This window comes from Diaporthe batatas, assembly GCF_019321695.1.
Source record: "Diaporthe batatas strain CRI 302-4 chromosome Unknown Contig00032, whole genome shotgun sequence".
In the NCBI taxonomy this organism is placed as follows: domain Eukaryota; kingdom Fungi; phylum Ascomycota; class Sordariomycetes; order Diaporthales; family Diaporthaceae; genus Diaporthe; species Diaporthe batatas.
Genome location: NW_025408579.1, coordinates 220,757 through 245,789, shown reverse-complemented (window position 1 = coordinate 245,789; position 25,033 = coordinate 220,757). Strand labels below are relative to the sequence as shown.

Here is a 25,033-nt window from a genome sequence, read left to right as displayed (position 1 = left end):
TTAAAAAATATAAATTATTTATAAAGTTTAATAATTAATATAATATATATTAATTTTAATTAAAGTTTATTTAAATAAATTAATTAAACTTTATTAATTAAATATAATTTATAAAATATTTTTATTAAAATTTAATTTATTAAATTATTTTAATATAAATTAATTAATTAATAAATTTTTAATATTAATTAATTATTAAAAATATATCTTTTAAAATATTTAATTAATATTAATAATAATATTAATAAAGTTTAAATATTTAAATAATTAAATATACTAACTTTAAGTTACGACTCGCTCCACTAACCTTTATACCTTTTAAGGGTACAACTATTTAACTATATCCTCTATGTTTCTTTTAATACTTTCCTCGAGACTTGTCCATCCCCTAACTTTTCCCATGACGCGCAGCAAGTCTTCGGCTCGTTTGCGAGGCACGATATTGCTGAGGTCCTCATCGCCCTGGAAGTCCGACGGAAATGTGCGATGTGGGTACAGCTTTCGCATGATGGCAAGGAGTTTGTCCCCATTAACCGGCTCGGCGAAGGCGAAGACACGCTCATTCTCGACTTCTGGAAGAATCGCCGCTGCCACATGCAGCAATGCGGTATCTTGGACGTCCACGAAGTACTCTGAGAAGACAATACCCTGGTAAGCCGAAGTGAAGCTGGGAAGAGGGAGGACGGGAGAAACGTACGGACTGGCAAGCCAGCCAGGGGCTGCCAGTTGCCCTTGAAGAGCTCAACTACTAGAGCAGAGGTAGAAGGGTGACCTTGGTTGGCATAATCAAGGCTTGCCCCGAAGTTGATGTTGGGCAACACCGCGTTCAGCGTGAACCCTGGCTTCTTTTCGCGGACAAACTTCCACGCCTCTCTTTCCGCCAACGTCTTGGCGGCAGCGTACACGGGGTACGCGCGCTCGGGCTCGTAAGGTGGCCCGCGGGTGGCGTAGGCGACAGTCTCGTCGTTCCAGGTCTCTGTCGTCACCGTCACTGGATTATTCGGCTTGGGGATCAGAGCCGACGCCGAGGAGGAAGTCAGCACGAACCGCTTCACGCTCTGTTCTTGCGCTGCGGCTGTGAGGGCGTTGACGGTGCCCTTGATGCTTCCTGGGATGACTGCGTTGGGGTCTGGGTCCATGGTATAGTTCGTCGCGGTGTGTATGACGGCAGACACCCCTGTCAATTCACAAAATCAGGATCGCTCATGCTTTGAGTTTATCTGAGGCTACAGTTCAAATGAACAGGCTTGTTGGTTGCCCACCTACCCTTCACGGCTCCATGGAATGCCTCGTCTTCCTCCATGTCTGGAACAGCGATGAGCTCGAACTTTCCTGGGCCATATTTGCGACTGAAAAGGTCGCTGACCCATTTGCTCTTCTCAACATTGCGTGTAGTCCCGCGCACGTTGTAGCCAATCCTGAGCAACTGGTCTGATATGTTGGACCCGATGAACCCATTGGCTCCGACGACGAGCACTGTGGATCCCTTGGGAATAACGGGAATATAACCTAAAGACATTGCGGAAATAAGGTTTGCTGGGCTGATTGGCACGGTTGTTTAGGGCTCTTAACTATCATTGGGCAATCAATCGCTGTGCAAAGTTGCAAGCGAATGGCTTACTTTTAAGTGGGAGAGCTGGCATGGTCTTGTGTGGAGGCTTACCTAACCCGAAGGAGTAACCCGATTGGGAATTCCGGAAACTCCTGTTGGAGCCGGATGTTGCTCCTTGTGCTACTTTAGGTTAACAATAAAGGAGTCTGATGCTACTCGATATAGTCAAGTTCCGCCTATTCAATTACTAATATTCTCGGTGATTTATAATCTGTCTCCGAGATTAACTATGATGCTACTTAGGGAAGACGAGAAAAATAGATCTACCAATGTATCTTAAATATTGAACCAGGTTGATGAGGCGTCTATGTACGCGAATGAAACAGTATTAGTTGAGGTTAAGCGCGGCGGCCTCATTATTCTACAAGGCACCCACCCCCCTCCCCCAAAAAAGAGCAGAGAGCCGAGAAAAGAAATGAGAAAGCAAGAAGCTCAACTAAGCGAAAATGAGGAGGCAATGAACATAAGGAAAGATCCGAAAGTCCCCAGTCCTATGTCTCCAAGGTCTTTCAAATGGTAAGTATGAAGCTGAAAGTGGCGGAGATAGTGCCCGACTAGGACAAGTTTGCGATATCCCTGTTTCCAAATGTTCAACTATGACTGAAAGGGCGCGTCATGCCAATATCCGCATCGGTCATTAGCAGTCGGATCAGCCGCCAGCTGGAATTTCCTGTCCGACATTGCCAGCATAGATGACAGATCCCACTCCGAAAGAGCGGGAGACTCTGTGTTGTTTGGGTCACCGTTGGCGACGAAAGCGGTGATGTAGTCCTGAATGACGCGTGCGACAGTCCCATTGACACCACTCATGGCTCGGCCGTTGAAGAACACGTATGGGACGCCCCCTTGGTGCATTGCCGGCCAGACATCGAACAGATTGGAATATCCGGGCTGGGCAACGGCCTCGTGCAGGAATGGCGTGTTGCAAGTGCTCACGAGCTCGCCCCAGAACAACCGCGCGCTGCCCAGCTGGTCGGTGTACCCCAACGAGCCGTCGAAGACAGGCGGATATACAGTGTCGGCGACGTGGTCGCGGACGTCGATGTCGGCGGCCCCCAAGAAGACGTCCACATACTGGCGAAAGTCGGCCTCGCTCGTGACGTTGGCCGGGGCAAAGGGGACGGCTTCGTTCGATTCAATGGTTGTGAGTACCTTGACCCTCTCGTCGACCCTGCCGTCGCGTAGAAGCCTCCTTGGGTCGTCTGGGATGAACTCGCCGTCGACAACAGGGCTAAGCAAGATTGTTCCGTAGGGGGTGCTAGAGAGCAGGATGTGGCTCTCGTCGATGACCTTCTGGGAGGGCAGCTGTCTTGAGGCTTCTAAGCTTGATACGTTGAGCAGGTTAAGGAGCTGGGCGGACCTCTGGTTTTTAACGCTCGGCGACTGCCATGGTACCATTGAGGGGGACTGAGTGATAGCCTGCTGGAAGGTTGTGCTCTGGTTGTTTCTATTGCCGAATGCTGTCATTTGTTGAACAATGGAGCCACCGCCGGCAGACACTCCCATCACCGTGACCCTGTTTGGGTCGCCTCCGAATATGTGGATGTTCTGCTGGATCCATTGAAGGGCAAGGTGCTGGTCATAGAGCCCTCCGTTGACTTGGCCACCTTGTGAAATGAATTTAGACCTAAACATCCATCCTAGGGACCCGAGCCTGTAATTGAAGGCGACGTATATGATGCTATCTGGGCTCGTCACCCGGCTACTATCGAGCAGTCCAGCCGGACTTCCTAGAGATTGGAGGGTATATAAGGGCATGTCGGGTTCGTAAAAGATAGAAGTGACTAAAGCTGTCCTTTGCAGCACTGGCCCACCCGCCGCCATATATGTAGACAAGTACTGGTGCCTTTGAAGACGAATTGGCTGAGTTGAAGATGGTTCTGGGCGCGAAAAAGTCTAAGAATATGCAGTCTTCGGCATCGTGAGGGTACCGCGCGCTGGCAGGGTTGGCCTCGGAACACTACCCGCCGCCATACACCCTCTCGCTGGTCGAGTTGAAATTAAATGCATTGCGCGTGAGGTAGGCCTGAGTAAAGGCGCTCTGGACCCTAAACCGTCACGGTGATGTCTGTGGAAAATTCCCGCCCTGCTTTGACCCGTCGACGATGGGCACGATGCTGCTGTTGTGCCAGTGCTCGCGGACGGGGGCTTTCGGCGCGGCCCATCTCAGCTCACCCACAGGTGCCTAGCTAAAACGGATATTTGTAAAGTTGTAGTAATCCCCGTCTGATTCCAGCTGATGGCTCAGTGACGCTTATACCCTAAGTTAACCATAGGAAGCACATGGCTCCGTGCCACAGTTAGAGGTGAAAGAGCTACAAGTAATGTAATAATAAGTGGAAATATTTTAGGCTTGATTTATATTCCTTCTATTAATAGTTAATATAGTTAAGGGTAACTTTCTACTATTTATATAACTACTTATAATACTCTAAACTTATTTATCTATTAGAATGATTACTTTATATACTATAGCTATAAAGCCTCTTACTTCCTATTACTAATATTATAGCCACCAGGCCTATTATAAAGTCTGTTCCTTCACCTTAATGTCTACTCCTAAGAATTAACACCTCCTCCTTCATAGTAATACTTATACCTTAATGTTAATAGCCACTCTTTAGCACTAAGCTGAACTTAGCCTTGCATGTCTATTGTTAGTAGACCTAAACGCTTAGCTAATTGTCCTATAAGGGCTAGTACCTAAGCCTTATTGCACTATCCCTGATCGGGTGTATCAGCAACGACTCCGGATTGTAGTATCAAACCCTTTTAGGTTGCCTATGTGGTTCCGGTGAACCAAGCTTTAAAAATAGATCAGTACTAGGGGAATTTGCCTGCTGAACGTCATTCTGCCGGCCCCGTCCCGCCCCATCTTGCCACCAACGAGTGATCCAGCCTATCGGTCTGCCCGGGGAGCTGCGTCCCTTTTAACTGCAGGGACCTCAGCCGCCACATGACATACACATATCCGACATGGATACCTGCAGACGTGGCTGAACCTGACGGAGCTGAGATGCATGCTAAGGTCGGCGCATGTGGGATGTTTGACCAAAAAGGAGCAGGCTAAATAACACCACATGCGGCTTTGATTGAAGCCCAAATCTAGAGGAGGTCTCAAATGTGCACCGCTCTGTGATAATAATTAACAATAGTTGCAAACACAGAATTTGTTGACCCCAACCCCTTATATGATCCTTCAAAGTTGCCATGGGCTATGCTCTTTGATTGCCTAGAATAGGCTGTTAGTCTCACTCTGTCCTGGATCTATTGATAACCTCACATGACTGTGAAACAAAAGACTGATTTCTTTTGTGCTAGTCACCAGGCAACAACTGTCGTTAGGATTCATGGCTGTCTCATGGATATGGGATCCTTCAGACATCAGGTCACGGCCCTCATAGCAGGTGCCCTTCAACTTTAATAAAGCACCGGATATGGAGGATTGAGGCTATGTGGAAAGTCTAGTAAGAATAGTAGAATTAATAGAACAAACGTAGATTTGCCCTGGAATTGGATTTATATTGTTCTCATGTGCTCAAACTTCAACTTCATTCCAAAGTGAAGTATCACAATGGAAATTGTCCACATGCCCGCGAAATTGTCAGCATACCTCATATTTGAGACTCAGACAACTTCACATTGTACTTTCTCCACAGCTCACGACACAATTCTTCCAAGTCACATTCCCGTTGAAGACAAAGACCCAGTAGTCGCAAATCAGACTGGGGCCATTAAGTCAACCAGTGCCATTCTCCACCATGTGCTGCCTCATCATGGGAGGCATGGCCGTACCTGTCACGGAATTAAAGGGCAACCCAGAAAAGCTCAACAAATTCATCAGCCACTACACATCCTTAACACTACTCTACCCCTCCAACAAGACTATAAATAATATAAACACCTTCCTTAAAGTTTTTATTATTAAATTATATATAGTTTAATAAGGTGAGATTTATAATTTATTTTTAATATATAGAGAGTATTTTTATTATAATATTAATATTTTAAATAAAAAGTTTTATAAATTATTATATTAATTCTTTTAATAATTATATATAAATATATACTTTTTATATAAAAGTTTTTTATATAATTATATTTTTAAATTTATATTTTATATAAATTATTTAATATTTATATTTTTAAATATTATAATTATTAATATATTAACTTTTATATATAAACTTTATATAAATATTTTTATATAAATATATAAATAATTAAAATTTAATTTTTTTTAAAAAGATATTATATAATAAATAAATATAAATTTATTTTAAATTCCACTTATTTAGAAAATAGTCTCTATATAGATACATTAATTCCACTAGCTATTCTTAAGCTAAACGGTATATTCACCGATTCTATGATTAAAAACAGACGCAAAACAATGGCCCACGTTGTATTTACAAGCCTTGTGCAGGTGGTTGCTCAATAGATGTGTCTAGGACTTAATTCATTGGCTCGGATTTCTTCCTGTACTACAAGCTATGAACATCAGCCTCGCCCATGTGTGATGGGGATCCCCGACACCCTGCACATGGCTGTGGTCTTAGCCGAACAGTCATCACCTTCAAAAGTTCCACCATAGCCAATAAAATACTCAGCTTACCATACTGCCTAAAATTTCTCAGCCGCTGTGGTGCTTTGGGGAGCGCTGCCACCCGGAACTGCGTTGGGGTCTCAAAGCTGTGCTTCTTATCATGTAGGAGCAGGATCAATCCTTCACAAGGGTCAGTAGGTGTGCCTTGCTAATCGAATCTCGCGTAATCTAGTCTTTACCCCTTTTGTAGATTCTGAGGCAAAACTCAACTCCGGGAAAAACAGCCTCATCCTCGTACCAAGTTGAGGATTGTGGAGCAACCAACGGTATATTTAAGGGAGTTATGTCACCACAGTTGGTCCAGAAATAGGCCTGTAGACACTGGACCATATTCTTGCTCTTTTTCAAGCGACTGCCAAATCAAGTGTGAAAATGGTGTCGTCGATTCTTTTCGCGGTGGCTTCCGCCATGACCATGGCTTTCCAACACACGGAAGCGCTTTCTATAAGCAACCAAACGTGTAAATGCATCCCTGGGGACGACTGTTGGCCAACTACCCAAGACTGGGAGGCTTTCAATACCACAATTTCTGGAAAGCTCGTGGCTCCCCGCCAACTTGCCTCCGTTTGTCACGATCCAAACTACGACCAAGCTGCTTGTGAATACATTCGCGAACAGTGGACTCAGCCCGAAATCCAGTTCGTTCCACCTCACATATTAACCTCCTCATCAGGTTTCTTTGTGGCTGTACTAAAATGCTCACCAGTGATGAATCTCCCTCATCAATCATGGCGGCATCGGTGGCAAATGGGAGTTGTGACCCTTTCACCGCGCGGGAGCTACCCTGTGAGCCTGGACTCAGCATCAGCTACGCAGTGAATGCAACAGATCCATCGGATTTCACAAAGGCAATCGCTTTTGCGCGTGACAGAAATGTTCGCTTGGTCATCCGAAATACCGGTCATGAGTAAGTCTCCCTATTTCTCCCGCTAAGTATCACTCCTAACCTGGCAACAAAGCTACCTGGGAAAGTCAACTGGAGAATGGGCATTGTCTATCTGGACACATCATATGAAAGACACCGATTTCTTGCCATCTTATACCAGTGAGACCTACATAGGGCCTGCTATGAAGCTCGGGGCGGGAGTTCAAGTTGAAGAAGCCTATACGGCAGCCCATGCACACGGCCATCTTGTTGTGGGAGGTGATTGTGCAACTGTTGGCGTAGCCGGGGGTTACTTGCAAGGTATTTTCACCTTTCCAAATTTTAGATGGATATTCTGTCGCGGGCCGTTTGACTGACCATGATCTAATTACAGGCGGCGGCCACTCGGCCCTCAGTTCCATGTATGGCATGGCTGCGGACCACGTTCTGGAGTGGAAGGTAGTGGACGGGACCGGAACCCTCATTACAGCCTCCCAGACGCAAAACAGTGATCTCTACTGGGCGTTATCGGGAGGTGGCCCCGGAACCTACAGTATCGTCGTGTCAGTGGTTGTCAAACTCCAACCAGACACTTCAATGACTGGCGTACAACTTCAGTTCGACCTCGATCCAGAGAGGCCTGAGGTCTTCCACTCTGCAGTCAGCAAGTATCACGAGCTTGTCCCCACAATCACATCAGGGCCTTACTACGGGATGGGCATTGCCGAAATCACCAGCAGCAGCTTTTTCTTGACGCCACTCACCCTGCCCAATGTATCGGATGGCGACGCAAGACAACTCCTGGCTCCGTTGATCTCCCAACTGAACGACGACGGAGTCGAGTTCAACCTGACTATTTCCGAGTCTCCCAACTGGCTGGAATATTGGCAGACCCTCATCAAGCCCAATCCTACCCAGCTGGTCCAAAACGCACAGTACGGCGGATGGATGATACCGCGTACCGTGATCGACGAACAGAGTGCGGATCTGCAGTCAGCAATCCAGAAAGTCACAGATGTCGGTTGTGTCTTCGTCAGTCTGGCTCTCAATGTCTCCAACCCGGATACTCAGAACTCGGTTTTGCCGGCATGGCGAGAGGCAGCACTGAACGTCATCCTGTCAACGTGAGTAGCCACATCATGCCTTGTCTCTTTCTTCCCCGTCAATGGAAAGGGGGTATTAGAAGCTTTCCCCCGGGTTGAAACTTTGTCTAACAAACTGGTTCTCAGGCCGTGGCCAGCGGGTGCACCCCTTGGGGAAATGCAGGCCAATGCGGAGATGATGACTCAATTCTGTGTCCCTACTTTGTCTGACCTGGCCCCTGATGCGGGTGCCTATATGAACGAGGTGAGCCTGCCGAGTTATTAAAATGAGCGTATTTCTTCTTATACTAATATTCTTGCTTCTCAGGCTGATCCGAATCAACCGGACTGGAAAACGGCTTTCTATGGCGCTAATTACGACCGCCTCTTGACAATCAAGAACACTTACGACCCAGACCACCTCTTCTACGCAACAACAGCTGTTGGCAGCGATTACTACACTATAGACAGTGCAGGGAGGCTGTGTGAGGCGGACTAAATGACAAACAATTGGCAATGATGGACATATAGCCCACTTTAGACATTTCCACAGACTGACTGTACCTTATTTCATAGACTGTAACTCACTTCACAGAATATGAACTTCTTCACAGATCACATGATGCCTGTAGGGCTTGCATAACATGGCAATTGAAATTTCTCTATGGATGACCAAGATCATGCGCTGCATTCACATCCAATCTCATCATCTTTCACAATATAATTAGACCTATTGAACAAGTCCTGTTTGTCATTAACTTGTTAGGTATTCCCGGTATCTTTGAATATTTTATATTACGTGATATAGCTTTGAGATGATGTTTTTGAGTGGCTGGTGGGGTTTGGTTGGTGATTGAAATACGAGAGTCTGGCCGGGCCCCAAGCTGAAGAACGACATTTCTGGAGTCCAACATAACCACATTTGATGTTAAACAGCAATTCCAGAAGAAGTCCATCATGGTTGGCTATATAACAAGGGAAAGTGTGGTGTATATGGTGGCAAACATCCAAGAGATATGTGCAATATTTCTCCCTGGTCTACCACTGCCTGTGGGGTTTATCAACACACAATCAGTGGCTCACAAAATATTCTTCTCTGCAGTTGTCTAGTTTGCCACGGACTGAAAAAGCACAAATCAATTGCAAATCCACAGTTGAAGGGCAATAGGTCTAATCCACTAATGTACACGAACATACACAAAACAAAAGAGCAAACCGTGAATCAAGCACCGAGTCCCTGCAGGCTCTTGACCGCATCCAAAATGCTCTCCTCGAGCGGCCTGTAGGTCATCCCAAGTACGGACTTGCTGCGCGTGCTATCGAACCCGTATGGCCCAATGGCCGGATAATCCCCCGTCTTGAGGGCATCTTTAGTCGGTAGGCTTTCCTTGAGCTCCGGGAACTTTTGGCCGATGATTTCTGCGATCTGCTTGTTCAAGAAGTGACCGCCGACCATGAAGAATCGCTTACCAGCGGCCTCGTCCTTCTCCACCGCGAGGGCGTGGCCGAGGGCCAGGTCGCGTACGTCGACGAACAGGTGGTTGCCTGTCTGCGGGAGGCGGTTTTGAGGCTCCGCTCATGAGGATGCGCTCATTGGACGTGTTGAGGGACGCCAAGGAATCCTGGTGGTGGAGCACAGGACCCAGTACGAGGGGAGGGTTGCACTGCCAAGGATCATTAGCGATATATTGGTCAGGAAAATCACCGTACCGATTGCTCCCCGAGGGAGGGGGCGGCGCAGTGAACATGTTAGGTACATACAACAGCAAGCGTGAAGTTGGGCTTGTTATCTTCGACAAACTTCCATGCGGCCCTTTCCTGGAAATAGAGGTGGAGTCAGTAACTGCAGCGACGGACAAAAGGAAACGTTCTGTTCAGAGAACTGACGGCAAATGTTTTGCTGGCGCGATAGCCGTCCGCCGGGTTGGCCAGTGCTTGCTCCTCGGTGACCGGGCACCAATCGGCCTCGCTGTACGGAGTAGACCTTGGTCGGTCGGCTCTGATCAAGGATTGCCGCAGATGAGGAGGTAATAACCACGCGCTTCACACTCGGGGCCTGGCTGCGAATGGCCTCCAAGAGGCCGACGGTGCAGTTTATGGCCGTGGGTTATTTAGCCACCGAGAAAGGCCGAGCTGCACTGAGGGTCCCGGGAGCACTTCAGTATGGAGACTCACCAGGGTCGAGAAGCTACTTCTTGTTATCCTGGGACTTGAAATGGTACGGGCTCGCAGTATGCACGACCGCGTCAAAAGGTGGATCGGATACGACCGCCTTGTGGAATGCTACCACAATAATGTCAGTGGCAAGTAACACATTGACCCAGTGTGAGAGTGGTTTACCATTGGGAATAGAAATGTCCTCGACCACGACATAGTCAAGGGTTGTTTTTGGTATGGTCGCGATGCGCATCGAGGATACGGTTGCCCTTCTGGGAGGAGCGCACTGTAGTCACGACCGAGTGGCCACGCTTCAGCAGGACCCCAAGCACGTGGGCGGCGATGAAGCCGCTGCCGCCAGTAAGGAGAATTCTAGTCATTTTTCTCGGTGGGGTGCTGGTCAATACAATTGGCTCTGGGATATACGAAGGCTTGCAGTAGCATCAAATGCACACTTGAAGTGGATCCGCTAATCTCCAGACCCTTTATATATCAACTATTCTTGTTCTCAGGCGCAGTTGACATCAGTGGCTGGCCCATACTAAAAGGAGTTCCCGGGGTGTTTTACCTTAGGGTTTGGCATTTTAAGCAGAGGATGCCCTGTGTTGTTGCCTTTCTCTCCCTTTGACAATATCAGCATGTATATGTATATTCTGCTTAACGCCGTCGTCGGAGCTAAGCATTTGGGCAATTTTCAAAGGGCGGCCTTAGCCCACCTCCTTCTCGATTATCAAGCCTATTATCCCGACTAACACCGCATGCCAAAATGGGTGTCGCTATTACGTCCCTGGTCAGTACCTGTTGGTGGCTGCTAGCCCCTGGCCCACATTTATTAGTGAGGGTCCTTTTGGAACAAAGACGAATAACCCAAGTTCAGCCTGGCGGGTCCCGAGTCCGTTTTAGTTTGCTGCTCACGTTAGCTACTGTGCGGTTCCCACCGACCGCATCTACGAAACGTCTTTGCTGGCTCCCTTATCAATTTACATGCATGCCATGGTCCCATGACCTCAGTCTTTGTTCCTGTGTCATCACCGCACCTAGGCTGTGGCCCCCACCTTGACCGTGACGTTCATGGGGCTAGATCAAGTTCGAACCATCGCATGCACACCTGGGAAGCTGGATCGGCCAAGGTGTGGTGTCATCGCTTCGCTGCTGTCAGCTGATGGGCAGCCACCCTCGACCCGGCACGCCATCCGCCAGGAGCTTGTCCTACCCGCCCGCAGCTCGTGTAACAACGACGGCTTCGCTATCCTAGGCACCTGCAGGGAGGGCACATGTGCAGGGTAGGCAGGATTCCGGGCACAAGGGTCGTTCCAAGGTTTGCTTGGGCCAAACCCCACTCTTACCCGCCTGAGGCTCTCTGGCACACAGCCACAATCGCACCCGGAGTCTCTAAAAAGGAGTTCCATCAACTCCAACCCGGAGGAGTGGCAACATACCCGCAGATCTCGAGAGTGGACTACCAAAAAAAAAAAAGAGTCATGTTCGCTACCTTCCACAGCTCGCCGTCGCACACAGCGGGTCGGCAGGATGGTAACTCAAAGACTGCGCCTGCGAAGCGCCCCAAGCGGGCCCAGGTCCGGCTGGCCTGCGACTGGTGCAAGCTGATGCGCATCAAGTGTGATAATCACCGACCGTGCTCCAACTGCCAGCAGGCCTCCCGTGACTGCTCGACCAGCAGGGAGAACCAGTTCCGCAGTATCGCCGACGCAGTCAGGTACGTGTTCCGAGGTCTGAGTTCGGACGGTATGGAAGTAGAGTTCAGGCACGGAAAGCTGACATGATGCGTGTCCCCGCACAGCGAGGTCAAGAGGCTCCGTGCCAGGATTCGCGATATCGAGACGACGCAACCCCAACAACAACCCCAACAACAACAACAGTCAGCAATACAGGAAGATCATGCCCAGAATTCGCCGCCGGAACCAGGGCACTCGAGTCCGAATGTGCTGCCCTCGCCTGCCCGCACCAGCGTGTCTGAACCGGGAGGGGCCAAGGATGGAGGTCAACCCACCCAGGCCGAGGCAAGTGGGCGCCAGTCCAGCGTGTCAGACCAGAGAAGACATACCGCATCGCCGTTGAGTCGCCCACAGGTGGCACCTATTCTCCAGGGCGTCACCTCCCTCCCATCGCTATTGGCCCGCCTGGATGAATTCCTACAATCTAATCGGCCACAACTGCAACTCGAACTCGACCTGTCCAGTTGCGCTGGCAACTGCTCACAACAGCACATAAACGCCACACACGGATATGGGTTCTTGACCCGCGCCCAGGAGTCACACTACCTAGATCTTTTCTGGCAAACGCACTACTTCAGTTTCCCCATCCTCAACGAGGGCCAATTCAGGAGTGATTTTAAGGCCCTCTGGGCCGACCAAGATGCGGCGGCCCCAAGGAAGCCCTCTCCGCTAGTAGACATCATGCTTGCATTATGCATTCAACTCGGCAGCTCCTTCAGGCGACAGAATGCCGGCGAAAGCGGCAACGGTGCACCGTTGGCTGGCTACCAGTACTACCGAAGATGCCAGGAGGCCATCGACCAGACCATAGAGAGCCCATCCATCACTACAGTGCAGTGCTACATCTTCAGCATCGTCTATCTCTATGAGGCCGGCCTTCTCAACCGGGCTCAGGCAGTTGCGGGTAAGGCCGTCATGATGGCCATGCTGATCCGACTGCCCAACGAGCCACGCTCCACTGAGCCAGAACCACAGAAGGAGGTGGCTCGCCGGACGTGGTGGAGTCTTTACATCCTCGACGGGATGCTCAGCATGGAAGTGGGACGGCCGCCTCTACTCGGCCCTTACCACTCGACATGCGACCTACCTTCAGACTCCATCGAGGTCGCAAAATGGCTTGGCCCTCACTACTCGTTCGACGATTCATGCCCGACCTGGCTCGGGTTCCAGACGCAGACACTGCGTCTCATCAACGCGGTCAGGCAAGTCCGGTCTGCTGTATACACCAAGTACGAGAGCATCGTCGGGGAGCGCGGATACAGCAGTTTCGTGGACAACACGGCCGCGCGCGAGGAGTGCGCCGGGATCCTGACGGCCCAGATGAAGCAGCTCGATGCCTGGGCCGCGCAGGTGTCCGAGGGCTACACCGTGCCGCGCCGCGACGGGCAGCCCTTCTCGACGGACCGCTCCGCAATCGACATCAGGCCCGACACCATAGTCCACTGCCAGCGCCAGCGCCTCCTCCTCGAGCTGCAGTACCACCAGCACTGCATGAGCCTGTACCAGCCCTTCATCACCCTCTCCCCGGCACCCGACGTGTCGACGCCCCTGTCCGACACCAAGGCCGTGGCCGCGCTGAACCACGCCATGGCCCTGACCGCCATCATGCACCAGTCGCTGACGTCCTCCGAGACGCTGGGCGGCACCCACCACGTCCTGCGCTGGCAGCAGAACGCCCTGTTCATCATGCTGGGCTTCGCGTATACTTATCCCCTCAGCAGCTCGATCCCCGCCGCGGCGAGGGCCATCGAGATGGCCACCGCCGTCATCGACATGTACTGCGAGGCCCTGCCGCAGACGCGGGGTGTCGCCGCAGTGGCGCGTGCCTTGGCCGATGACGCGGGCGCCGTCAACGCCGGGCTCCACTCCGGCAATGTGTGTACCGTGGGCAGCACCGTGGGCGGCGGCGGCGGTGGTGGCGGTAGCATCAGCCGCGGCAGCAGTGTTGGCTTTCAGGCGTCGATGTTAGGGCCGTCGACAGCAGTGACACCGACGCAGATGCACCAGCCCGGGCCGCCAAATCTTCCCTTGGCAACCACATCCACGATAGAGGGCCCCGAGAAAGCTGCGCCGACCACCTTCACCAATCTGCCTGGCACTGACTTTGTGAGCAACATCCCAGAAGGCGACGTCCAGCTCGAAGCCGTGGATATGGACTGGGGCAATATGAACGCGTACAATGCGCTGGACTATCCGTGGGCCTTCGCTGTCGACTCGTCGGATGTCAGGATGTGGTAGCGTAGCTGAGCCTGCTTGGAACTTGCTGCTGCTCCGGGGGTGGCAAATCCTCCTTTGTCGAGCTTCTGATGCTTTTTACATTTTCTCCTAAAACCCACTCCTCTTATAATCCTGTAGAATCCCGAACAAGACCGTTTGGTTTCCCGGGACTGGCGGGAGATTCCACATCAGGAAACGGTCAAGGGACACAAGAGCTAGATAACTGCACAGGTAAGAAACGAGGGGGGCAGTCCAGGAGTCTTGGGCCACTGTCATAGAGATCAGATAATATCCATGCATGTATGTTCACGTTGGCTTGTCCAATTACAGGCCCTATGCAATGTCTTGCCTGTCTTGTGCTACGATGAATCATGTCTGCACATGCGGGTAGTGAGATCCCTGCAGCGGACTGTTGTGCAATTTTTCCAAGACTGCTCCTCTAATTGGGGCTTTTCTTTTCTTTTCAGCCTCGTCGATTTTCCTAATGGAGCAAGTCCAAATCAAGTATTGTTCTCCACAAACATACGATTTCTCTTTCCCGAACCCCAAAGAGCTCCCTTCGCCGACCGCGAGGCTCAGCTTCGGTCACGGAGTTAGCCAAATTACCTGCTCTATTAAACCCGATAATCCTTTAGCCCGTAGTTGCCTGTTCTGCCACGGTCATCCAGGATCTCCGTCGACACAGACTGGAGTATAAGCAACATCTGAAGAAAGGAAACCTTCATTTGGGCTTTTCTGCTCCTGAGGCTGCTGTCAAGACAGGCAGTGAACTCGGAAAATACTTGGGAAGAAGGCTAGTTCATCCCCACGGCCGCAAATACAACTTCGGAGTTAACAAACACAACCAGCCCCTGACAGCCTTATTAGTCATCAGCACCCGATTGAGAACTCCGTGAACTCCAACACCCTTTCCGGTTAGGCTCCGGCTCGCCAGATTCGAGCAAGACAAACACACATTGTTGGCATGATGTTTTGTAATCATTTGCGGAGGCAGTAGAATACTTTGGTCCGAGCATGTGGTTTTTAACATTCACGGATTGAGGCAGCATGGCCCGAACTGCCTCCTTACTTCCCGCTTTGGTGTGGCAGCAATTGGTTGAGCCGCATCGTTTGCTCGACGTCAGACATCAAATTGTTTTCCCGCCTGCCTTCGAAGTGGTAAAATTGAAGCCATCAGGATTCAATGTTCCGTTCAAGCCAGATCTTTGTCCATTCCAACACTTGCAGTGTTGCCCCTGTGTGTACACTGATCCCGATCTAAGCTTCCAGCCCCCAATAGATGCCCTGCGACGCATCTGAGGTCGTCATGGAAGAATCAATTGAGAGCGTCGGTGAAACTGTGAAGCAATTCCTCTCAAGCAATGGCTCTACTTCAAGCAGTCGTTCAACCGTTGTGTTTGACCGACTCTTTGTCGAGGGCAGCGGACGTGGTGTGAGTAAACAGAACCATTATGTTGGCGGTCAACGCAACACCCGTCACTAACTATGCATTTCACTGGCAGATACAAGCCGCACCAAATGTGTGGTCCCGGTTGAAGTCGTGGTCGAATATCGTCAATCCGCGGGCATACGGCCAACCCGAGGATTCACGAACTCTGCTACATGGGTTCTCCGGTTCATTAGAGGGCGGCGAGATGCTGCTCGTCATTGGAAAGCCGGGCAGCGGTTGCACCACGTTCCTCAAGGCTCTGGCAAACATGCGGGACGAGTACAAGGACACGACTGGAGTGCTCACGTACGGTGGTCGTCCGGCTGGTGAACGCGATCTTGACCCTGTTAAGCCAACTTTCTGTGGTACGTGTCCATTCTGTCTTTGGCAAGATGCGGAGATGAAATCAGACTGACAGTGGCCACAGCTGAGGAGGATAGTCACCTACCCACCCTGACGGTCGCTCAAACCCTGAGGTACGGTTTAGCCACAGCCTCTGAGGTGTTATCTGCTAACATGAGTTCACAGCTTTGCCATACGGGCGACATGGAATGCACGGGCTTCTCGAGCGACTATCAACACTGCAGTCGAGACGCTGGCCAAGTGCGTCGGCTTAAGCAAAGTCCTGAGGACAAGAGTCGGGAATGCAGCCATACGTGGCGTGAGTGGTGGCGAAAGGAGACGAGTATCGCTCGCCGAGGCAATAGCAACCTGTCCAGAGTAAGGCCCCTCCATTTCTTCTCCTCCAGGAATTTGGTCAAAGTTTTCGCTCTTTTGCTGATCTCCGAGTCTTTTTTCTGTAGTGTTCTCTGTCTCGATAACCCTACCAATGGCTTGGATTCAGCAACAGCTCTGGACTTTATCCATATGATGAGGGAGTTTACCAACCAGCACGGATGCTCTACCGCTATGAGCGTATACCAAGGCAGCGACGCGATGGTCTCGTTGTTCGACAAAGTTCTGGTCATCAATGGCGGACGTCAGATCTTCTATGGCAAGGCTACGGAGGCCAAGGCTTACTTCGAGGGCCTCGGCTTTGTGTGCCCTGAGCGCACCACCATAACGGACTTTCTGAACTCCATGACCTCTGACCCGGAGCTACGACACACACGTGAGGGCTGGCGAGGTCGTGTCCCAACGACGGCCAGACACTTCGAGGAGACATACAAGAAGAGCGATTACTATAAGGAAGTGGTACGCGATGTTGCCCAGTCTAGATCACAGGAGGTAGGTCTCCAGAGGCGAGTTTACTGCCTGCCTCTGCACCGACAGATCTTGGAGTGTTCGGTGCGGCAGTTCAGGGTGCTCGCGGGCGACCGGAACACGTGGATGACCGAGGCCATCACCATCATCGTCCAGAGTCTGGTGCTCGGCACGCTGTTCCGGGACCAGCCCAGAACCACACGCGCGCTTTTCATGTTGGGGTCCTCCCTGTTCAACGTGGTTCTGGTGCCCGCGCTGCAGTCGATGGCCGAGTTCAGCAACAGCTTTGCCGAGAGGCCGCTGGTCATCAGGCAGAAACGGTTCCGCTTCTATCGCCCCAGTGCCTATGCCATGGGTCTCGTCCTCACCGATGCTGTGTGGAAGATTGTGGCCATCGCCTACAATATCCCTCAGTACTTTCTCACCGGCTTCCAGCGTTCAGCAGACAAGTTCTTCACGTGGTTCTGCATAGTCTACGTCCTTCACATGGCCTTGTCTATGGTCTTCCGGGCCATCGCTGTTTCCTCGCCCAGCATAGGGCGTGCGGTACTACCCGTGGGAATCATGTTCAACATATTTGTTCTTTATGCCGGATTGTACGTTCCTGGACCACAGATGCAGATTTGGCTGTTCTGGGTAAAGTACTGCAACGTAAGGCCTGGCCCTATTCCCACTAAACTTGAAGCACTACGAGTAGTTGCTGACTCTTTGCGATATGTAGCCACTGTACTACGCATATGAATCTGCCATGGTTAATGAGTTCGGCAATCTTCAGTACACTTGCAGCGAGAACGACCTTGCTCCCAATGGAGGAGCATACGACTTGATCGAGAACCAAGTATGCGCAGTGCCTGGTGCCGTGCCGGGTCAGACGCTTGTATCTGGTGCAGCCTACGTTCGAGACCAGTACGGCTTTGAGGTTTCGCATTTGTGGAGAAACGTGGGCATAAACGCCGCTTTTTTTGTTTTCTTCGCACTTTGCACGGGGTGAGTCTGAATTCGCAAATGATAATGTAGGGGGGGGGGGGGGGCGGGCGAAGGATCTTTGGACTGGAATTTGCTGACACCAGTTCTTAGTATCGGAATGGAAAGATACAAGCTGCCGGTTGGTCAGCTGGCAACAATTTTCTACAAGGCCGAGCCGAAAGACTTGACGCCGAAGATCAGTGAGGATTCTGCGGATAGCGAAAAGGGCTCTTCGTCTGACGATAATGTGCCTCCAACATCGATTGGACCACAAATATCACAACAAATTCGAGATATATCAACTCATACCGGGCGAACACTCGTATGGAAGAACATCTCACTGGACCTGAAGCTCAACGGTGAAGAAAAACGCCTCCTCGACAACCTCAGCGGTAGGCACCCTGGTCCTCTTCTCTCTTCTCCCCTGGATATGATGCTGCTAAATACATTTGAACATATTTCTGACGTTTAAAAATGCGCAGGAGTCGTTGAGCCTGGCCAACTGACAGCGTTGATGGGTGCTTCTGGAGCCGGAAAGGTCTGTATTCGAATGCCATTTTGCAGCTGAGTACTTGTCGCTGACCTAGTCAACAGACCACACTATTGAATACGCTTGCAGGCAGGTTGGAGTTCGGGTCTTTGTCAGGCGAGCTGTTTCTCGACGGTGGCCCGCTGCCCAAGTCTTTCCGTCGCTACATGGGCTACGTGCAGCAGCAGGACGTTCACCTGCCGACGCAGACCGTCAGAGAGGCACTCCAGATGACAGCCAAGCTCAGGAGGCCCCACACTGTGTCGGACGATGAGAAGCTGGCACACGTAGAGGCTGTCATCCGAACTCTGGAAATGGAAGACATTGCCGAGGCCCTAATTGGTGTGCCGGGTGCTGGGCTCAATTTGGAGCAACGGAAGCGGGTGACGATCGGCGTGGAATTGTCTGCAAAGCCAGACATTATGCTCTTGGACGAGCCCACGTCAGGTCTCGACGGTCAGTCGGCCCTGACTATAGGTCGCCTGCTGCGCAAGCTGGCTCGCTCCGGCCAGACAGTGCTGTGCACCATCCACCAACCTGCTGCAGAGTTAATGGAGCAGTTTGACCACTTGGTACTCCTACTACCAGGAGGACGTCTGGCCTACGACGGGCCATTGGGAGACAAATGCTCGACTGCCCTCGAGTACTTTTCACGCACCGGCAGAGCATGTCGCGTTGACGAAAATCCTGCGGAATACCTGGTCCAGGTGATCCGAGAAAACGGTGCAGGAGACGGAGAGAAATTCAAGGACCAGTCACACACTGCTCATTGGAAGGCGAGCAAGGAGGCAGCTGCGCGGGATGCGCAGAGAGAGCGAGTCCTGACTCAAGGGGCGGGCTCGCGTACTCTGCTACACGCAGAAAGCACGCATGCCGTGCCGCTATACTCCCAGTTCCTGACCACCATGCGCCGCACCTGGTTTTACTACTGGAGAGACCCCGACTACTTTGTGTCCAAGTTCCTGATGAACATCGCCAACGCCCTTATCAACGGCCTCACCTTCCTCAACTCGGGCAACAACGAACGCGGGGCGTACAATCGCATCTTCTCGGCTTTCATGTCCCTCATCGTCGGGCCACCTCTCGGCCTGCAACTCCTGCCGCGCTTCATTGCGCTGCGGGACATATTCACGCAGCGCGAGAAGTCTAGCTTGACATACAGCTGGATCTGCTTCGTGGTCCCAGCCATCCTGATCGAGCTGCCGTACGCTTTTGTCACCAGCACGGCCTACTGGCTGCTGTGGTACTTCCCCGTCGGCTACTTCACCGAGCCGACGAGGGCTGGCTACAGCTTCCTGATGTACCAGCTCTTCTCCGTCTTCGCGCACAGCCTGGCCCAGCTCTGCGCCGCCCTCATGCCGAGCCTCAACGCCGCCTTCACCGCCAACGGCTTCTTCTTCATGTTCGTGAACCTCTTCTCCGGCACGCTGTCCCCGATCCCCGTCACGCCCTCAGGCTGGCGGTGGTACTACAAAGTCTCGCCGCTCTTCTACCTCAGCGAGGGCGTCACCAGCGATCTTCTGTATGGCCTGGGCATCTCGTGTGATGTCTCGGAGACGTCGACGTTCCAGCCACCTGACAACACAACTTGCGCCGGCTACGCTGCCGACTTTCTTGCTTCCGCTACTGGGTACCTTCTGAACCCCGATGCGACTTCGGACTGCCAGTACTGTCGGTACAAGGACGGACAGTCATATGTAAGTATCAGTTTGCCGTTAAAACTCACGTCTTTCAAGTGTGGTCGTCAACTGACAACTCTTTATAGTACATTCAATGGGGTTACGATTTCATCAACCGGTATAGGAACATCGGTATCGTTATTGGCTTCATTGCATTCAACTACACCGCTGTCATTGCGTTGACATATCTACTGAAAGTGAGGAAGTGGAAGAGAGATTGAATGAGGGCAGTCTAGCGATATCTTGGGCGATGTTCGAGTACATGAATTGCTTTGGAGAAGTGAATGGGATCCTTGGAGCCGGGATGCGTTTGAGGAAGGAGGAAGAGGAGGGGGGGTGGAGCATTTCAAAAGCATGCTATAGGACATGCCCAACCACCTTGTAATATAGATATATCCTCTACTGGGTATTATCCTGTAATGAGTATTTTCATCACATTCTGCACAATTGAAGGGACTCCCTGGGTTCTCCTCCGACAAAGGCAGCTAAATTAGCCGAGAGTCGAAACTATTCTGTCCAAACCAACCCCTTTGATCTTTGCATGAGGTGGGCCGATCAGTAAGGACAGTACTGGGTAGTAAATGTCTTGCTATACCTAGAGCTTATATTTCCATGACGAGGCTGCCATCCCCGTGATTTCTGATATCTAGAATTTTCTTTCGTAATTTCTAAGTGAGTCTGTCCTAAAATTGATATCCAATTTTAGAAAAACAGTCTTATGCTAGCTCGCTATTCTCTAAGACAACACATATATAAATTAATCATTTCTCGCATCTCAATGGTACTTATACTTAACTAAATGATAATTTTAAACATTTTCGAGCGCTCGGGTCTTCCTGTCTTGCATCTCCAGATTGTATGCAATCTCATCTACTAGTTTTATGAGACGATTTAGTATCAGAGACACTAATAAAATTCATGGATGTACAACTTGTCAAAACTTAGCAACCTATTGTTCGACATTAATTACATTGATCTGAAATACGGCGTCAGAGCCATTTGTGTAAGACAACTGGACCTCTATTCTTTGGCGACCTGGAAGGGCAGACAGTCATAATTCTGTGTTAGAAGTTTGACCCGTTGTGAGCCCTCCGATGTTATTACATCCACGTTATCAGCTACTCTCGAAAGAACTAAACACATCCCTCTCTGCCATCTCATACTCTCTCAAAACTGTCTCCCTGATCTTTCCAGACCGAAGCACGGGCTTGCACGGATACTCCTTCGGGCAGTACAGAAACCCGTTGTGATAGCCTGTGACAGGGTCTGCATCAACTTTCATTGGCATGCCATCCGCTCCGGTCTTGGCCTCGAACTTGAATGCCCAGATCAATTTGGCCACGGATAGTAGCATGTTGCGCTCGGCGAGGTACATCCCTGGGCAGATGCGACGCCCAGCTCCGTATCCGAAGTGGTCACGTTTTGCCCAGTCGCCGCCGGCAACGTACTCTGGAGCCAGCAATGGATGGTTCCGGTACCGGTCTGGGTTGAACCTCTCGGGCTCCTCCCATACTTGCGGATCCATGTGCATCCCCCAGACATTGAGGATTATCGTGGTGCCTTTAGGCAGAAACATTCCGTCAACCCAGTCGTCTACAGATTGAACGTCAGCAAGACTGGTAATGAAAGAGTAGGCCCTGCCCCGTAGAATGCCATGGACTTACCTTGACCCAGGCTGTGGGGGAAGCAAAGTGGCAGAATCGGTCGCCATCGATGACCTTCTTTGACGATCATGTTGATATAAGGAAGGTTTGCCATATCAGACCAAACGGGTGAACGGTCTTCGCCAACGACTGCCGAGATTTCCCGATGGGCCTTTTCCTGCGCCTCTGGATTTAGAATGAGCGCCAGGATAATCGTCAAAATGAGGGACGAAGACGTGTCAGAGCCTCCTTCCATCAGAACGCCCCCAATAAAGCGCAGCTGGTCGCGTGGGAGATTGGTCTTTTCCTTCTGGTCCAGCACCACATCCATGAATGAGCCGGTCCTTCGCGTCTGACGGCGCACAAGGACCCTATTGAGAATGTCCTCGTACAAGCCATCCATCTGTTTCCCGACGGCGAGAGCACGCGACTTGTAATTGTTGAACAGCCTTTGCGGTACTAACTTGAGCCAGGGGAAGATATCCACAGGAGGCGTGTTGCCTGTCTCCATGATCACGGACCATGATTCCATCAAGGCGTAGAGACGCGTCATGTACTCGGAACGGACATGGCTAGTACGGACACCAAAGACTGCGTACGCAGTGTCATTAGCTGTCTGCCTTTCTTCGAAGGACGGGTAGACAAACCTATCGAGTTGCTGATACTGTTGCTGAAACGTTTTGGGTGGAGCATATGGTCCTCAGGGGAAAGCATGTAATCGCGCACCAGCTGAATGGCCTCAGCATTAACGATTGATAAGTGCTGGCGCTCGACCATGTTCTCGGTCAGGTGTTGGTGAATCAGGCGCCGGAAAGTCCGCCACTTGTCACCGTAGAACATTACCAGAAGGTGATTGCCCTTCGTAATCAGGTCGTGCGATACATAGGATGTAGGCCGGTGGCTGTAGATGTTGGCCTTCTTGTCAAGTGTGCCTTTGCCGACGTTGCGGTCCGTGATTACCGCCATCGTTTCATTCCCAAGCTTGAGGGTGTAGATGCCGCCAAATTGGAGTGCCCATTGAGTGAATCTAGGTTTGTCAATCCTGTGGTGCCGACTAGTCCCTCTTGGAGCTAGTTCGGTAGCTTACTTCGTGTGAGTGTAGCTCTTTGGAATCTGATGGAGGTTGCCTATAAATGGCAAGGTTTTGGGCCCTATTTTGTAAACCGTCATCAATTGCCATCGATTGAATTGATGACAAGACCCATACTCACCACCGGGCATATGCTTCCTGCGATGGCCATAATTGAAAGCTCCGTAGACAGTGGCTATGATAACCGCCAGAAGGCCGCAAATAATTGTTACCGATGGCATGATGAAGAGGGGATTTCTGATTTTGACTTAATTATCCGCGAGCAATTTGGCCTGGGTGTCTATGTAAAGTGTTCATATTTGTCTCTATATATGTCTTCTATATTCCAATCCGACAAGGTGCTATCCAGGCAGTGCTATTCTTGGATGCTTCTAGTTCCAGTGTCATAAACGCATAATGCTCCAATTGGGAGGTACTTGCTTGACGCTCGCCGCTAGACCCTAAAGCCTTCGGACCGCTACTTCGCACTCAACTTTCCATTCTGCATGATTCTAGGGGAATCCATGGATGGAAAGTGGAAGTAACTGGAAGGGGAACCCGGAAATGCATTCCCTAAACCGGTTGGGGGATGTCCGGAATTATGGTGCTAAGTGCTGTAGACTTGATGCAGCCTCTTGCATTGCCGATCCCCATTGCATGTCAGACTCCGAGAACTTGCGCAACTTTTTCGATCACACTGCATCGGTATTAGTCATTCTGCCGCGGCATGCCAATTGATCGGAGTCAGACTGATTCGTCTACTTGGGCGTTGAGGCTTCAGTGCTTATCATGTATTTATATGGGAGACAGTCACAATGTGGTCTCAATTAACACAGACTGCTTACTATATAAGTCTGTTCTTCTGGCCACATCCAAGGTTACCTAACGCAAATACTCGGACATTAGCCATGCCAGCCTTTCGTGTTGACGTGCACCATCATTTCGTCCCGCCCTTCTACGCACAAGGTGAGTCAGCCAAATTGGCGGTGCATATACATCCCTCGCAAGCATCTCCAGCCTCAGCTGACGCTCTGTAGCGCTCGTAGATGGTGGCGGTGATCCATCAGGCTGGAGCATACCAGCATGGACACTCGACAAGGATATTCAAATGAACAAGGAAGAGAAGATAGGGTTCACCTTCTTGTCCATCACGGCTCCAGGAGCAGGTATTCTGCCCCGCGGAGAGAAGCAAGCAAGTTTCTGCCGCCAGGCCAACGAGTACTCGGCCAAAATACGGTCCAACTACCCAGAGGAGTTCGGCTTCTTCGCCAGCATCCCTTCGTTGCAGGACCCCGATGCCGCACACGCGGAGATCGCCTATGCACTGGACGTCCTCAAAGCTGACGGTGTCACCCTGTATACTCGGTACGGGACCGACAACCATTACCTCGGCCACCCGGACTTCAAAACAACGTGGGACCTGCTCGACTCCCGCGGTGCAGTGGTCTTTGTGCACCCCACTCATCCCGTTGACACCGCCATCATCAACCCGTCCCTCCCCCAGCCCATGATCGACTACCCGCACGAGACAACTCGTACGGCAGTCGATCTGATAACCTCGGGTACTGTGCGTTCTCATCCCAATGTCAGGATAATCCTCTCGCACGCGGGTGGTACGCTCCCATACCTCGCCAACCGCCCTGCAGCCATGCTGCCATACGTAATCTCATCAACAGCACCTGACGCAAAGCTTACTGAGCACTTCATGGAGGACGCAAAGAGCTTCTATTTCGACACTGCGCTGTCGTCGGCGCCTCTGACACTGAGCTTGTTGAAGGAGTTCGCCAGACCTGGCCATGTACTTTTTGGCAGTGATTTCCCGTACGCTCCGACACCAGCGATCAGACTGATGGATAAGTTTCTGGACGAACGGGAGAGTCATGATGGAGATTTCGTGCGATCGGTAAACTTCCAGGCGGCGCTGGAGCTGTTCCCTCGGCTTGCTGGGCTTAGCAGGTTCAATGGCACTGGATCAATATAAGTTAATAGAACCTCAATGCATTGCATCAATTTTTGACGGGGTTCTCATATCATCGGAATCTACATTGGGCTCACCATACTAGTAGATGCTTTTCATACATGAAATTCCCATCACCAAAGCTTGCCAAGTTTTCACAGCTCTTCCGATTACGTTTCCATAGATGCTGTTGAGCCTGTTTGTGGAGAAATAAGCACTGTATTTTGCCTCCAATCTCACAGTAGCTTATGAGGAGAAACTTGAAAAAGATGTTTAAGAGAAT

General features: G+C 50.8%; 8 protein-coding genes across 8 annotated transcripts; 4 read left to right on the top strand and 4 right to left on the bottom strand.

Annotated features, from left to right (window-relative positions):
• Positions 1 to 241: 241 nt before the first annotated feature.
• KVR01_013780 (uncharacterized protein) lies at positions 242 to 1,582 on the bottom strand. Its single transcript, XM_044790485.1, has 3 exons — positions 1,267 to 1,582; positions 698 to 1,177; positions 242 to 632 (listed from the first exon to the last, which is right to left on the bottom strand). The coding sequence occupies exons 1-3, from the start codon at positions 1,517 to 1,519 to the stop codon at positions 331 to 333; spliced, it is 1,035 nt and encodes a 344-aa protein (XP_044637207.1). The 5' UTR covers positions 1,520 to 1,582; the 3' UTR covers positions 242 to 330.
• Positions 1,583 to 2,029: 447 nt separating this feature from the next.
• On the bottom strand, positions 2,030 to 3,808 carry KVR01_013797 (uncharacterized protein). Its single transcript, XM_044794777.1, has one exon. The coding sequence runs from the start codon at positions 3,434 to 3,436 to the stop codon at positions 2,207 to 2,209; it is 1,230 nt and encodes a 409-aa protein (XP_044637224.1). The 5' UTR covers positions 3,437 to 3,808; the 3' UTR covers positions 2,030 to 2,206.
• Positions 3,809 to 6,554: 2,746 nt separating this feature from the next.
• Positions 6,555 to 8,783, top strand: KVR01_013775 (uncharacterized protein). The gene is made up of 6 exons (XM_044792615.1): positions 6,555 to 6,856; positions 6,925 to 7,125; positions 7,178 to 7,404; positions 7,478 to 8,207; positions 8,313 to 8,430; positions 8,494 to 8,783. The coding sequence occupies exons 1-6, from the start codon at positions 6,591 to 6,593 to the stop codon at positions 8,662 to 8,664; spliced, it is 1,713 nt and encodes a 570-aa protein (XP_044637202.1). The 5' UTR covers positions 6,555 to 6,590; the 3' UTR covers positions 8,665 to 8,783.
• Positions 8,784 to 9,387: 604 nt separating this feature from the next.
• KVR01_013796 (uncharacterized protein) lies at positions 9,388 to 10,575 on the bottom strand (the record flags this gene model as incomplete). Its single annotated transcript, XM_044793712.1, has 6 exons — positions 9,388 to 9,651; positions 9,701 to 9,829; positions 9,927 to 9,983; positions 10,053 to 10,206; positions 10,355 to 10,448; positions 10,506 to 10,575. 6 exons carry the CDS (start codon positions 10,573 to 10,575, stop codon positions 9,388 to 9,390), a joined length of 768 nt encoding a protein of 255 aa, XP_044637223.1.
• A 1,228-nt stretch (positions 10,576 to 11,803) lies between these two features.
• Positions 11,804 to 14,296, top strand: KVR01_013788 (uncharacterized protein; the record flags this gene model as incomplete). Its single annotated transcript, XM_044792535.1, has 2 exons — positions 11,804 to 12,039; positions 12,124 to 14,296. The coding sequence occupies 2 exons, from the start codon at positions 11,804 to 11,806 to the stop codon at positions 14,294 to 14,296; spliced, it is 2,409 nt and encodes an 802-aa protein (XP_044637215.1).
• A 908-nt stretch (positions 14,297 to 15,204) lies between these two features.
• KVR01_013779 (uncharacterized protein) lies at positions 15,205 to 20,518 on the top strand. The gene is made up of 10 exons (XM_044789698.1): positions 15,205 to 15,707; positions 15,778 to 16,069; positions 16,132 to 16,180; positions 16,233 to 16,424; positions 16,508 to 17,558; positions 17,629 to 17,894; positions 17,985 to 18,265; positions 18,356 to 18,411; positions 18,468 to 20,099; positions 20,168 to 20,518. Exons 1-10 carry the CDS (start codon positions 15,555 to 15,557, stop codon positions 20,300 to 20,302), a joined length of 4,107 nt encoding a protein of 1,368 aa, XP_044637206.1. The 5' UTR covers positions 15,205 to 15,554; the 3' UTR covers positions 20,303 to 20,518.
• Positions 20,519 to 21,176: 658 nt separating this feature from the next.
• KVR01_013790 (uncharacterized protein) lies at positions 21,177 to 23,062 on the bottom strand. Its single transcript, XM_044784335.1, has 5 exons — positions 22,936 to 23,062; positions 22,812 to 22,875; positions 22,372 to 22,751; positions 21,746 to 22,315; positions 21,177 to 21,674 (listed from the first exon to the last, which is right to left on the bottom strand). Exons 1-5 carry the CDS (start codon positions 23,033 to 23,035, stop codon positions 21,196 to 21,198), a joined length of 1,593 nt encoding a protein of 530 aa, XP_044637217.1. The 5' UTR covers positions 23,036 to 23,062; the 3' UTR covers positions 21,177 to 21,195.
• Positions 23,063 to 23,656: 594 nt separating this feature from the next.
• On the top strand, positions 23,657 to 24,821 carry KVR01_013781 (uncharacterized protein). The gene is made up of 2 exons (XM_044790089.1): positions 23,657 to 23,759; positions 23,831 to 24,821. The coding sequence occupies exons 1-2, from the start codon at positions 23,702 to 23,704 to the stop codon at positions 24,772 to 24,774; spliced, it is 1,002 nt and encodes a 333-aa protein (XP_044637208.1). The 5' UTR covers positions 23,657 to 23,701; the 3' UTR covers positions 24,775 to 24,821.
• The last annotated feature ends 212 nt before the right edge of the window (positions 24,822 to 25,033 follow it).

Excerpts from the sequence above, each read along its gene's own strand:
- KVR01_013780 (XM_044790485.1), bottom strand. The coding sequence starts at position 1,519 with ATGTCTTTAGGTTATATTCCCGTTATTCCCAAGGGATCCACAGTGCTC. Across the intron at positions 1,178-1,266 it reads ATTCCATGGAGCCGTGAAGG|GGGTGTCTGCCGTCATACAC; the intron begins GTAGGTGGGCAA and ends GTGAATTGACAG. Across the intron at positions 633-697 it reads CCTGGCTGGCTTGCCAGTCC|AGTACTTCGTGGACGTCCAA; the intron begins GTACGTTTCTCC and ends TTGTCTTCTCAG.
- KVR01_013797 (XM_044794777.1), bottom strand. The coding sequence starts at position 3,436 with ATGGCGGCGGGTGGGCCAGTGCTGCAAAGGACAGCTTTAGTCACTTCT.
- KVR01_013775 (XM_044792615.1), top strand. The coding sequence starts at position 6,591 with ATGGTGTCGTCGATTCTTTTCGCGGTGGCTTCCGCCATGACCATGGCT. Across the intron at positions 7,126-7,177 it reads ATCCGAAATACCGGTCATGA|CTACCTGGGAAAGTCAACTG; the intron begins GTAAGTCTCCCT and ends CTGGCAACAAAG. Across the intron at positions 7,405-7,477 it reads AGCCGGGGGTTACTTGCAAG|GCGGCGGCCACTCGGCCCTC; the intron begins GTATTTTCACCT and ends ATCTAATTACAG.
- KVR01_013779 (XM_044789698.1), top strand. The coding sequence starts at position 15,555 with ATGCCCTGCGACGCATCTGAGGTCGTCATGGAAGAATCAATTGAGAGC. Across the intron at positions 16,425-16,507 it reads GCAATAGCAACCTGTCCAGA|TGTTCTCTGTCTCGATAACC; the intron begins GTAAGGCCCCTC and ends TTTTTTCTGTAG. Across the intron at positions 17,895-17,984 it reads TTCTTCGCACTTTGCACGGG|TATCGGAATGGAAAGATACA; the intron begins GTGAGTCTGAAT and ends ACCAGTTCTTAG.
- KVR01_013790 (XM_044784335.1), bottom strand. The coding sequence starts at position 23,035 with ATGCCATCGGTAACAATTATTTGCGGCCTTCTGGCGGTTATCATAGCC. Across the intron at positions 22,876-22,935 it reads CAGGAAGCATATGCCCGGTG|GGCCCAAAACCTTGCCATTT; the intron begins GTGAGTATGGGT and ends TTTACAAAATAG. Across the intron at positions 22,752-22,811 it reads AAGAGCTACACTCACACGAA|ATTCACTCAATGGGCACTCC; the intron begins GTAAGCTACCGA and ends TGACAAACCTAG.
- KVR01_013781 (XM_044790089.1), top strand. The coding sequence starts at position 23,702 with ATGCCAGCCTTTCGTGTTGACGTGCACCATCATTTCGTCCCGCCCTTC. Across the intron at positions 23,760-23,830 it reads CCCGCCCTTCTACGCACAAG|CGCTCGTAGATGGTGGCGGT; the intron begins GTGAGTCAGCCA and ends GACGCTCTGTAG.